Consider the following 14488-nt stretch of genomic DNA (forward strand, 5'->3'; position numbering starts at 1 on the left):
ATCGCAAACAACGACGTCAAGTCTTTGTTTCTTTACTGTTCAAACATACGAATATTTTATTGGAATCATGCATATGAAATAGTCCAACACATACGAAAATCAAAATCCCCACGCTTAACACAAGTGAAACTGATTAAGAAGTGTGATATAATAGTCAAATGAATAGATTAACGTCGAAATCTAACGTGGTCAAGATATGTATCAAATAATTGTAACTACAAGTAGAGTACTATATCATAGCCTCTCTATATAGAATAATATTAGGCATGGTGCGATCTTTCCGAATGATCGTATGATGGTCCGGAAAAACCTTGTCGAGACTCGTGACAATTAATTACTATGTACCCACCGATTTAAATAAATATTCCACTCTGAACTGGACCCGACTAAGTATAGTACAGGTAGCAGTGCTGTGCCAATGCCATTTGATTTAGTATTCAGAATTTCCAAAATAACTTTAAAACAAAAGGTTGACAAAAAAAAACTTTAAAACAAAAGGATTAATTCATGTTAAGAAGGTGCAGTTAACCTAAATTAATGGGAAATTAAATGGTGGTTGATGTATTTGGTTCCCTCTCACAAAAGGTAGTTGATGCATTTAAAGAGACAGAGACTCAAATCTGAGTAAGCTAGTCTAATAGTATAAAAATGCAGTTAAGATACATTACCAGAAAGTTATATAGTAGTTGATATGCAAATTAAATAGAGATATAGAGACCCTAAACATGGGACCATCAAAGTTTCACTTTCACATTTAAAGGAATGAGAAGGCAAGAGCCATGTGGGTATTAGACAGAATCTATAAACCCTTTATAGAAGGGTTTGGTTACAACCAGTTGATGAAGCTTTTCCTTTGTTTGCCTTTACTCTTTTGCTAAAGCTGCAACGCTAGAGATGACGTTTCTCTCTTCTTTTACCATGTGTTGGCATGTCAAGGTACCATACTTCATATGCAGAGCTTGAATCTGATTAACTAAAACCAGTTTCACTTTCACTGTTCTAATTACTAATCCGGTTTCACCAAGTGATTATTGAATTATAGCTGAAACCAGAATTAACCAGATACTAACTGATTATTTGTTTATACTCTCAATGGAGAAGTTGATCAAAAAAAAAAAAAGTTGATCAAAAAAAAAAAAAAAAACTCTCAATGGAGAAGCTTATTTTTTAACACTATCTTGGATAATAATGATAGCGGTTACCGTAAAGTAAAAAAAAGGTACTATATTTTAACCAACAACAAGAAAAATAAAAAAGGACCAAGGACAACGACTAGTTTAGGTGAAAAAAGGTCAAGCGCATGCTTCTGCGGTGATCACTCTCTTCTAAAAAAGGTACAATATCAACGGAAGTGTTTACAAGAAAGAAAAAAATACACTGTTTAGGAACCTGTTTCTAAACATGGAGAGACCTTTCAATGACGATGGCATCTCATGATTCAGCTCCCACCTACTGAAAATGTGAAGTAAAGGCGGTTAGCAGGAAACATAATTATTTAAACATGATGGAAGATCTTAGAATTTTGGTACTATGCTGGAGAAGCAGCAGAACACCTGAGTGCACTGGACACTGAGTTTTGCTTGATTGATGCGCATAAGATAACATATAATTCAGCAAGGTTACTGACAAGGGTCAAATTCTTGAAATCGTTTCTTGAAATCTTCAGCCAGCTTTGCCTCCTCTTCTTGGCTAATCTTACAGTTTCTCCAGTCTGCTCTATCTGGGATCTTTAGCAACCCTGCTAGGACCTGTAAAACCCAAAGTCATTATCCAGACAGCAAAATATACCGGATGGTCCTGTCTGCACTATCAATGTTATCTATCTAACTAAATACAAAACTTAATTAATATGGCCAGAGCATGCAAAGGTCTCATGTGGATGGCCACTCTGTATTAAGAAGAACATAAGTTGACAGCAAGTGGAAGATTTAATCTATGGAAATCGAAAGAAAAGACTTCAGTTATTGCCGGATAATTTCTTAAGTATAATATAAAAGTCGCCTGGTACTGCATAAAATGGTTTTACCTCCCGTCCAAATTGTGCAGGGAATACTTCGTTCTCTTCTAGGGTGTGTGATAGCACAGTTCCATCAGGAAGTTCCACATAGAAGAGACCCAAAGCTGCATCGTATTCCTTCTGCAGATACTTTCTGCCCTCGGAACTATCACTAACTGCGACAAAGACAACATAATTTAGTACAAGAACTCAAAATGCAAAGAAGAACGTAGGTATAGTCTGAGTTGATAAGGTCCAATGATTCGATAAGATAGAGAAGAGAAACAACAAGAGATGTAGCTTACACTTTTTGGTCACAAGCTTAAAGCCCAGTTTTTCAGCAGCCAGGCTAAATATATTAGGAAGAAGACGAGCTCTGGATGATGGAACAGGAACAACCTACAGAAAGTATAAAAATAAAACTAATGTAAGCAACTTTACAGCCCTAAAGATCTACCTGATTTGGAACTGAAACTTTTCTTACCTGGAGGTTAGCATGAGAAACACGTTTAGAGACCAATTCAAAGAAAACTGCATCATTTCCTTGGCTCTTATAACAATTTCTCAGACCATTTTGGTATCTACTGAGCTCTGATTCACCCTCAGGGGACAAAGCCAGAGTATTGGGCAAATGTTCGATTGGGATTATCAATATGTGGTCGTCGACTAGTGAACCTTTGGGTAGAGCACAATAAAAGCTTTCCCCAACACTGACGATCAAATGTGACTCCACACTCGGGCTTGATAGACAAAACCAGCATTCTTTAGACCTGAGAGAAACAAATTTGAAAAAACAATTACTTTCTCAGCCCATAGTCAAAATGACATTTATTCTCTAAATCAGTGAATACCTGTTAGCATTTTCAGATCTGGGCTTCCTTTGTACACTCAAATCTTGAAACTCATGCTTGTAGCTGCACTCTGGGCCCTTTTCACACTTTCCTTTGATGATAAGATCAAGACAAACGCCTCTACGGCACTGTTCTCTTGCCTCAGCGTTGTGTTGGAAATGGCAACTTTCTCCACGAGGACAGGACCCTGAGCACACAAATTTGAAGCAGAGCTTTTCCCCATCAGATCCATTCTTTTGCCGCTTCGAGACATCGTACCTCCAATACTGTGAATCAGAGGCATCGTCGTTTGACCTTTTCTTCGAATCAGCAGCTCCCTCTTGTAAAGTATAAGGACAGAGTGTAGTGTTTGGAGGCTTTGCACAAAGCTCTGATGGTGACATGACAGATGTTGGTGTAGGAGAAAGTGCATGAAGAAATTTCTGCATAGAGGGAAAAATTAGTAGCAATGGTAACGAAACCCCCCCCCCGCAGAAAACGCATAAAATAATGATCATTGTAAAGACTCAGCGTTCAAAACATATGTATCTAGCAGGAACCATGCATACAGCTAAAGAATACCAATTGATAGCAGTTGGTAACTGTCAGTAAAATTCCGGAGGCAAGTGACCAAACCAAAATCTAGATACCAAGCTTGTGTGACAGGAGTAACTATCAAAGAACATACCTGTTTGTTTTTGTTTCCAACTTGAGCAAGGCCAAGAAAGCGAGTTACATGACTAGAATCAACATTTAAGTAAGGTTCACGAGCATAAAACACCCCCATCGAACCTGCAATGTGATAGCTGCCACAAAACACACAAACACAAACACAAACAATAAATAAGTTCCAAACTTATCAATAACTCCCAGTAACGACAATAAAAGAACCAGAAAAAAAAAACAGTTACCGAGGTTTAACTTCCTTCACCAATTCAGAAACATTGAAATCACAACAAGACGAATCAGAAACATCTGCAGGAATATCAGACTCCGCAGCTCTGTTAGTAACCCCCGCAGGCCATTCATTAGTAAATAAACTAATTAAGGACCAACAATCACTAAAAACATGAACATAAAGAAACCAATCCATCCATCCATCAACAGTTCAAAAAAGGATATGTCAAGAACAAATCAACGACTCCAGAATCATCAGCGAGTGCACGAAGAGCATCAACATCATCTTGACTGTACTTACCAAACTGACCATCAGACGACTCCCTACCAGATAAGTAAGCCACAGACAAACCTAAAACACATAACCAAATCCATATCAGTAATATTCACAAACAAACAAGATTTGATTCTTTATCAAAATTAAAAAAAAAAAAAACACACACACACACTGTTTTACCATGAAGAGTGAACTTCCCACTCCCTCTTAACCAAAACAAGTTGTGTGCGACCACGAGCCCGTCCATCTTAAACCCTTGATTCTCAGTTTTCTTCGAGGTCGCGGAGAGGATTTTGGGGGCGGAGACGCCGTAGTCTCCGGTGAAGTAAGTGGGGATCGGGACCTGAGCTCGGCCTTCGACGTAGTTCATAAACTCGTCTAGAAGCTCCGGCGAATCGGGGAAGAACTGGCCGACGCAGATTAGTGCGTCGAATGGACCTGCCGATTTGCTAACCTGCGTGAAAAATTGGGATTCGATTAAAACCCTAGGGAGATACAGAATCAGAAGGAGATACAGAGGCAGAGTGTGAGAGACCGATTGGACTCGTTTGAAGAGCTGATTCAGACGTCCGAGAGGATCTCCGCAGAGTAGGATTCTGGGCGCCATTAGTAGTAGAGGTGTGTGGAGTTACTTGTGAGAGAGAGAGATGATTTGACGGAGACGAGAGGAGCTTTTGGATGTTTTGGGCCTTCTGTCATGACTTAAACCAAGTCTCACCGGAACTTATATGAATTTTCAGATTTTAATTATTTATTTTATTAAATTATGTATTTATAAAATTCGATTATATTATATTCATTAAGTAAATATATTTTTTTTCATCTTAAACTATCTATTTTTTTTACGAATATGTGATATCATATAAAAAATATAGAAAAATGAATATACATAGTTAATTAGATAATTGTAAAAGCATAAATTTTTCTTTCGTTTGCGATATCATATAAATAATGATCCGTCCAGTTAACAAAAATCATGATTTTTTTATGCGTAATTTTTTTTTATTTTGACCATTTCCCTAAAACTATATTAAATTTTACATATTTTAATTAGAATATTTTTAATATCTTTACCTTTTTATTTGAAATGCAACTCAATATTTTTTTAAAAATTATAACAAAATATTTAAAAAATATTTTTAGAATTTTTTTGAAAAATATGAAAATTACATTTTAAATTAAAATTATCCTAAAATATGATAAGTTTTGATGTAAACGAAAACTCAAATTATGTCAAAAATAATTATATTCAATGATAATAACAATTTAAATTGATTATTTTTTAAAAAATACATTTACAAAAATATTGTTTGAAAGAAAATTCATTTCTCTTTCAAATATAAAATGAAAATATGATAATTAAATAATAGAAAATATAAATAAAAACCATAAATTTAGCAAATGACAACTGATTTATATTATGCTAAAATTTTATTTCTAACAATTTAGCAAATGACAAATGAGTTATGAGCAAATTATACCATATAATTTTTTAAAACATAGCCATTCTTAAATATTTTTTGAATAAATAAATATTTTTTAATTTAATCAACTGAAAATAATATCCGTACAATTGTGTGAGTCAAATTCTAGTTTTATTGATGCATATTATATATTAGTGATGTATGTTTTAGGTAACATTTTAATGATGCACATTTTTTAAAATCTTCATTATTAAATTATGCACGTAAGGATAACTCATGAGTTTTTTTGTTGATTAAATGACATTATGTCCAAATTTATTTAAGGATATTTCATTAAGATAACTGAAAAAGACAAACAATAAAATAGAAAGTTTAAATTCATTTAAGCATATTTCATTAATGTAACTGAAAAGACAAGTAATAAATTAGGCAGTTTTATTCGTTTTAGGATATTTCATAAATGCAACTGAAAAAGACAAGCAAAAAAATAGGAAGTTTAATTAATGAAGTAAGAACATTTTCAAATGGATACTTCTATTTTAATAATATAGATTGATAAATAAAATTTATTAGTACGTTTTAGTGGAAGTGGAATTCGTCTTCTACCGAAAATGAGTTACTAGAAAACGATTTCCAGAATAAACAAGTCCATTTATTTTTTTTAGAAGAAACAATCTAAAATAATTAAGATTCTAAATATGGAAAATGCGAATTCTACTAATTGTAAAAATCGCTACTTTTCTTTTGAAAGCAGTTTCTACTTTTATGAAGTATTCTAAAATTCCGGGTATGCGAAATCTAAACTTAACACGAACGTCTACAAAAAGTAGAAATTGTATTCAGAATTCTTGTCATGGTTCTACACAGCGTAGAAGGTGCCTTCTACGGATAAAAAACCATTTTTCTGAAAATTAAAGAAGTTTTGTTAAGAAAATATTCTAAAAATATTATAATTTCCTAAAACGTGTCCTGGTCGATTTTCTTTGTCAATATATAAAAAAAAATGATTTTGGCTTTTCTTCTTCATCAATCTATGATTTCTCCATAGTTTGTCTTGTGATTTTCAAAAACACTTGTTCTATGATGCATATCTATACAATATGTGGTGTTTGAAAATTTAGTGTAAGCACATGATGAGTTTTTTGGCTGATAATAAAGGGGGTAGGCTACTTTTATTGGAATCAAGTTCTACCTTAGAGGATTTTAAAAGAGTAGTTTTGGAGGATTCTAGAAACCAAATGCAATTAGGTTACAGGATATTTTTGATCTGTGTCGTGCGTTCTTTTTTTTTTAAATTGTTTTTACATTTTTTTCCTTTCTAAAACATTATGGGAATACCTTATTTTTTTATCTTTTTCCATTAAACTTTTTAAAAATGATTTTAATTTATGTTTAATTTGATTAAGGAAAAGTTAGTTTTGGGATTATGAAAAATATTATACTATAAGGACAACTTAGTGATGGTTTTATATTATAGGGACAACTATGTTGTTTTTTCGTTCTGTTTTGGCAATTTTCTCAATTTATAAACCATTAATTTTATAAAATGTCCATTTATATTTTTATGTTTTGTAAAATATATTTATAGTAGAATATATTATATTATAATATAGATGTTTGATAATAATTTTTTATCTGTACGTAATATTATATTTATAATTTTATAACTTGATGCAATTTGATGTAATTGTAATATTCATATATTAACCTATTGGTTTTTTTATTTAAAAAATGATTTAATTTTTACAGTAGGTTTTTATGAATTATTATTAATTTTATGATATTTGGTTTTCTTGAAAATTGTATTGTAGCAGATTAATATATACTATTACAGTTTGTGTTTTTATTTTCAGCAAAAAGAAATAACAATTCATTGTTATTAATTAATTTAATTTTTTGTTTTTAAGTGAAGTGACAGATTTGTAAATAAGAAAGAAATGCAATGGCTAAATGTGTAAATAAAAAAAATATTTAATCTGCTATCCGTGTTTCCAAACAATTTTCATTTAATCTGCTATCCAAGTTTCCAAACGACAGAATTTGTAAATGAAAAAGAAATACTGTTACTAAATATGTAAATAAAAAAAATATTTAATCTGTTATCCTTATTTCGAAACAACTTCCATTTAATCTATTATTTAAGTTTCAAACAGTACCAAAAGGTACTTCACTTTTAATAATATATATGGACTTATATCTCTGTATATTAATCGATGATCTTTTAAATAGTTATAACCTTAAGTTTGTACTAATTAAAAAGAGATTTATCCTATGCGGCAGTTATTGTTGACGTGGCTGAATTTTAGAGAGTTTTGGCAAAACATAATCTAAAATTATACATCCCTAACGAGAAATACAATTCGATGGACCTATAACCGCATTATTTATACCATGTGCTTTGCTTCACGGATTGTGTGCATACTACGTATCAAGTTAGCATAACTATATATTAACAAATAATAAAATAATAATTCAAGTCCAAATGTATTCGTTTGTAAAAAGCTGTATCATATTTTTCAGGAGCCATTACGTACAAGTTATAAAGCTTTGGCAAAAAGAATCTAATTGTCTTTGATGGAAAATATCATGTCCACAGTATACTAATTGTCTTTTTATACTCAACCATGCAAATAATTTTTAAACACGTAATATATTCAGGCCCGGTCCGTTGGTTTTTGGCGCCTAAAACCCAATCCAACTATAAAAATATTTCACCTGAAAAACGAAGTTGAGTTTCAAACCCCGCCCTTTTGGTTAGACTAATAGCAGTGTCGACCACTACACTACAACTAACTTTAGAATTTCTTCTGCCCTATAAATATATAATATAATTTGGCGTCTAAAGCATGGACTTTGCCTGCTTTAGCCCAGGACCGGCCCTCAATATATTATACTTAATACACAATCATGAATACCATAGTGTATTGCTACACAATCATGAATACTATAGTGTATTGTATACATAATTGTGGATTGATCGGTTCAATATGGGACCTTACCAGTAATTTATGGTTTGAGGTGGATTATGAATCGTCTGGTTCTCGTACGGTTGAAGTCTATATCGTTTAAGACTTAAATCTAATAGAAGTTGATTGTATATAAAATAAAAGATGTCATTTGTTAATTCCCTGTATATTAATCGAGGATCATTTAAAAAGTTATAACATTAAGTTCGTACTAATTAAAAAGAACATCTGCTTAGGTGTCACTTAGTTAGGATGTCAATTTAGCTTACATGACAGCTTAATGACAGCTTAAGAATCAATTGAAAAAAATGTTGGTTAAAAATCTAATTATTAGGGAACATTATATTAACCCAAAATATAATAAGTATGTATTATTTCCTTAAATAAAAGCTACAAAATTACCTAATATGATTAACATATATATATGGCAATTAGTGACTATGAATAATATAGATTTGATAAAAAATTGCATCATTCCTCATTTTTGTCTAATTTTATATTATTAAAAGAAATTAAACAATCACATTAACCATATAATTAAAAAAATTAGATTTTTTTCTTATATGTTATATTTTGAAAATTTTAAAACGACTTTAAATTACAAAAATGAGGAAACCTTATATGTTATATTTTGAATTTTTTTAAAAATGATTTTACATTACAAAAATTAAGAAACCTCATATGTAATATTTTTATTATATGTTAAATTTTTTTCTTATATGTTATATTTTGAATTTTTTAAAACGAATTTAAATTACAAAAATATAATTTTTTCTTAAACATACGACTAAAAGCATTAAAACGACATGTATCAATGCGATGGTTAATCTGAAACTTTTCAAAACCATATGAAATATAATGTCAAAATAATTCAAGTGTGGAAACAATACTGTTCATTTTTTCAAGAATGTGTTTGGTGAAAAGAAATAAGGTTTTTGTGTCATAATTTGTTTAATGTCCAATCCGATCAACCTATGATATATTAATTATAGTTTAGGTCCACAATTTCTAATAAAAATTGATCCGGTCCATCAGACATAAATTATATAATAACAACAAAAAATATTGTATATGTATAATAAAATGATCAAATATAAAAAAAAAATTATCGATAATATATACAAATATTATCCTAGTGTATAGTTGTAACATAAAATATTAATCCTTGCTATTTCTATACGTGCAACCAATACATTTAAGAATATCTTTCGTAAATGAAACTTTCTTAAATTATACAGATGCACATATATTCTATTTTTAATACGAAAGAAGTCTATAGTGCTTATTACATAAACCTATGAAGTGTGTGATTCAAACAATTTGTTACTATATATACATAGTTTCACATCAAATATATATTTTGCCAAATGATACTTTCTATACGTGAAAAAATATTTTTATATGGATCATTCATAATTGAAATTTTTAAAATTTGAATAATTCACATATATTCCATATTGTGTTGACATGAATGAGCTTTCGTCAGTTGTATACATCTTCTAATTATATATAGTAGTGTTGCTTCTTTCACATGAAGCCACGTCAGATTCCAGCTCAGAAAGTCGAAGCTCCTGGTGTCGACATGTGTCCCACCTTGCCAAAACACATAGTTTCATTTAAGTTATTCTATGTACAGGTGGACTTTGTGTTCTTTATGGGCCTTATTTCTCGCACAACTGACCCAGCCCGTGTTGGTACCTCTAAGTGGAAACACGGCGTTTTGATATTAGGGCTGAACCAGTTTTCATCTCCGTTGTTCTTGATCGAGTCACAACCTCGGATCTGATAGCGTTCTTCCATCTTCTTCCTGACAATCCCAAGAGCTACCTGTTACAGATTCATCCATGATTTGAAGGTTGGGTGTTATTCTTCCACCGTCTAGGTCCGACTTCTAAGGTTCCGGGAAGCGAGAACGAGTGATACGCGGTGGTGAGAGCATATAGGTGTGGACATGCTTCTCCTCGGCACTAAGATTATTCCGTTCTTTATACTCATGATCATCGGAGTTTTTAAACAAAATCCTGTGTCTAATCTCAGAATTTTCACTGTAATAGTAGTGCACAAGCCGCAGGGTTGCTTCTCAGAGTAACTAACGTTTCATGTTATTTTCTGAGTCTTCTTGGATTTGGTTTTGTTTGCTTTACGAAAGATCATTGTGCAGGCCAAAAGGGAGAATGAAAGATTGTTTGCTTTAAGTTGAAACTTCTAAGTTAACTCTAATCTTATTCTTTTGGGCAATTGGTGGCTGGTGCTATGGCTCAAATTCTACGCCGAAGATAGCGTCTCAAGAACCAAGTGTGAGTACTACAACAGTAACAGTTATGTGATCTTAAACTCAATATACTGAGATGATGCTAATGCATGATTTGTTCTTGGATTTTCTCACAGGATTATACAAATATGTCCCATGTGACTGGTTAGACCGACTCCATTTCCATTTATTCAAATAACTTGAAACAAACTGTAGGTTAACTCTGGTAAGTTTCAATGTTTTTACTACAATGGTTATCTGTATTGAAGTTGGAAGCTTATCTTTTGTCTGTGTTCAATTTTTTCCATATTTTTATTCATAAGAAGATGAGGAAATCACCATGGATAGGTTTCAGAATGGTAAGTTTACTTTACTGTATTAAAGTTAGTTTTGTGGTTTTGTTACGACTTCTAAATTGATATTGTTATTTAGAGTTGGAGAAATCAAACGCCACTGGGTTGAATGATCAAAAGGGCAACATTGAAGCTGGTGAATCGGAGGCAGATGACAAAGATAAATCTGACTCTTAACTCTGATGTGGTAAATTTAAATTCGTTTTAATTAGTGCAACGTTTAGTTTTCTTTTTGATGGGTTGTGAGTAGCGTTGACTCACTTAATTTTTTTTGAAAGCTATGATCTGTATACTGATTTTTCTTTATTTGGTTTTAGATGGGTTCAGATGACGATGAGAATGACTCGAAAAAAGAAGAGGAAACACCTTAAAGGTATTTTCCTAAAGAACTGGTTCTTTGCAAGAGCTTACGAACATTTTAGCTTTGAAAGCTTGTGAAATTTGGACCAATAATGCAAGGAATAAAGAGTGGAACCACTGAGCAAGAGACCCAATGGTGGAGCAATAAACAACAACAACACAATTGTGTCAAAGAATCTAAAGATGCAAGTCAGCATAAGCCGTAAGGTAACTAAACCCAACTAAAGCTAGAGCTGTAAAAGCTCAAAACTTTGAATATGAACAGTTAGATTAATGTTTTGTTACAAACTAACTTGGTGCAGGAGGGAATACGTGCACAAGTGCGGAGGTGTTTGTCCTCCAAAAAAAACCAGAGAACGGGCTAAATCACATATTTCATAAAAAGTTTTAATACTTTTTTCCTATTGGTGAATGGTTGAGTGGGTGAGTGAGGATTTGAGTTTAGTAGGCTAAATATCTTGGATTCAATATTTATTTTAACTGCATTGAGTTGTCGAGGGATGTGGTTTACAGTTTTTTGAAAGTATGTTTTTTTATTGATTTTTTATTTAACGTTTCACTTTAAATAAAATATTTTATTAGATTAAGAATTTGAAATGAATTTATTTTTTCCTTAAAATATTTTTAATTGGATTCATCTTCTACAAGAATATAAGAAATACAATATTATTTTATTAATCATCTGTAAAAGCTCTTTCAAAGTTCTTATAACATTCGAATAAATATTAACAATACATCAAATGCTCTATAAATAATATATATGTCTAGCAATACATCAAATAGTTGTGGTTTTGTATTATTTTTTGGTTTAACCTAAATTTTGGTGATAAAAAAAAGAAAAAAATAGTAATAAAAAAAGGAAACAATTACGAAATTCATTATTTTTAAAATTTTTGTTAATGTCATTTTGAAGAATCATAAAAAAACAAATATTTTTTCCAAATATAATAATACACAAATATATAAGCTAACATGTTATTTATAAATATTAAACCGTAACAACTAATAACAGATTTTAGTGTTACTTGCTTAATGTTCTTTAAAAAAATTGAATTTTCTTCTTAGAATTTTTTAAATTATAATATTTAAGAAGAAATTTATTACAAATCTGATAAATTCAAGAAAAGAACATATTGTGAACAAAGTAAAATACTTATCATATTTATGAATTGTTTTAATATAATAACAAATATATAATTTGTAAAAAATAAGGCAAAATTTGTAGTAAAAATAGTGAAAATTATAATTAAGAAAAACTAAAATTTATTAAAATTTAAAATGTATTTGTACTGTTTCGTTCATTTGCTTTCCCGCCCGTAGGGCGGGTCCGGTCCTAGTTATTCCATAAAATATTGTTGAATGATTGTTATACTGTAAGTATAGATTTGTATAATAAATAGTGAATCTTAAGAAATAAATGAACCCTTAGTTTCAAAAAAAAAAAAAAAAAATGACCCTTAATATTATGTATTGTATGCATGCATCGATTGACCTTTTTTGCCGTAGTTTCTCCAAAATTTAACTTGTGGATCCAAACCTTATAATAAATGTTATTAATCTACTATACAATTGATCATTTTTATTCAATTATATTATTCAGAACATTAGTTAATTGTATTGGCAAAAAAAAAACGAACCGACCCAACCGAATTCAAACATATCAAAAACCAAAGTATATGTCTAGACTATTTGATTAATATTTTATCAATCAAATTGGTTCATTTTGGTTGATTTTAAACCGAACCAAACCAAAGCGAAGTGTTTTTAGTTATATTAATTAAACTTGATAATAATATTAAGATTTAATAAATTTAATCAATTAACGTTAAAGATTAAAAAATTATATATTTACTTTTAAATGAATAAAATAAGCACAACTAAAAATAAAATAAAAATATGAATCTCAAATATTAACATCAAAATCAAAAATTTATTTATTATACTTATATTAGGTTTGAATATAATAATACAACATTATAGGATTAAATCTTTAGCTTTACAATTAAATGTGAATAAAATAATGATTTAATGTAAAATGATGATTTGTTTATGTTCTTATAAATTATATTTTGTAACTGGAGTAGAACAAAACTAAAAAAAAACTAATGGATTGAAATAAACAAACACAAACAAAATCAAATTAAACCGCACCAAATATAAACCAAACTAAAATCGAATCGAACACAAATCAAATCTAATTAAAACTGAACCAATCAAACTAAATTGGATTGAGCATAGTTAACATTCTCTTAGACCCAAATAAACCGAACTAAACCTATACCAAAACCGTAATTAAACCGAGTGATTGCTGATGTGGCATCATTTGTCAATACTAGATGTTTTAAATATTTATCATAAAAACTCAACGACAACGACAGTAATATCGTTTAGGACTTGGTCAAAACGTTTTTGAGGAGCATATATACACACGACAAAAGTAGAAACTATAAGAAAGATGAGGCCTAAAATCAGAACACAATAATCATGGGGCACAATCGCATAAAAGTTATGGTACTTTGGGGGCTTTAGTGCTATTAAATCGCATAAAGGCGAAACGAAGGAGGGGTTATTGGGAGTTAAATTTTGAAGGAATTTTAAAATTTAGAGATTTCATTGTTATTGGTTTATGAATTCTTAAAATTTTATTAGAATTTTTTGTTATTGGTTTGTGGATTTTTAAATTCTATGGAAATCATATGTTATTCAAAAAGTTTAGTTTTTATTGACTTTGTAATTCTATTAAACTTTTTTGTTATTGAAACATATATTCTCTCTAGTTTTACTCATTACACTCAACTTTACAAATATCACGTATAGTCATAGGATTCTCAAAATCTTCGAGTTGTAACGAGTAATATAAAGATCATTCAACTTGTGTTGGCAGTAACATGTGATGATAGAGAGTCCATTGCGAAGAAAAAGGAAGAGAAAGCATGGTATAACTAACTAGTTGTCTCTTCATTATTATAACAAAAGAGTATTTCTTTTGTCTTTATGTTACACATATTTTTACACGTTTATTGATTTTTGTATTTGGTTTTCTAAACGAGGGTGTATTTGATTTTATGACAGAAAGGGTTGATAAATAAACGATATATTTACAGTACGTGGAGCATTACATATACACTTGACAC

General features: G+C 30.6%; 1 protein-coding gene across 2 annotated transcripts; it reads right to left on the bottom strand.

The window, feature by feature from the left end:
* Positions 1-1151: 1151 nt before the first annotated feature.
* On the bottom strand, positions 1152-4706 carry LOC106435859 (zinc finger CCCH domain-containing protein 64). 2 transcript variants are annotated; one of them, XM_013876787.3, is made up of 11 exons: positions 4536-4706; positions 4181-4454; positions 3949-4075; positions 3738-3857; positions 3515-3632; positions 2848-3269; positions 2481-2766; positions 2302-2395; positions 2027-2172; positions 1554-1748; positions 1152-1452 (listed from the first exon to the last, which is right to left on the bottom strand). In XM_013876787.3, exons 1-10 carry the CDS (start codon positions 4605-4607, stop codon positions 1620-1622), a joined length of 1788 nt encoding a protein of 595 aa, XP_013732241.2. In that variant the 5' UTR covers positions 4608-4706; the 3' UTR covers positions 1152-1452; positions 1554-1619. The 2 variants fall into 2 exon arrangements, with proteins under 2 accessions (XP_013732241.2, XP_013732242.2); XM_013876788.3 differs by having other exon boundaries at positions 1152-1449; positions 4536-4622.
* Positions 4707-14488: the final 9782 nt, after the last annotated feature.

The sequence above is a fragment of the Brassica napus genome, chromosome C9 (genome assembly GCF_020379485.1).
Source record: "Brassica napus cultivar Da-Ae chromosome C9, Da-Ae, whole genome shotgun sequence".
NCBI lineage: Eukaryota > Viridiplantae > Streptophyta > Magnoliopsida > Brassicales > Brassicaceae > Brassica > Brassica napus.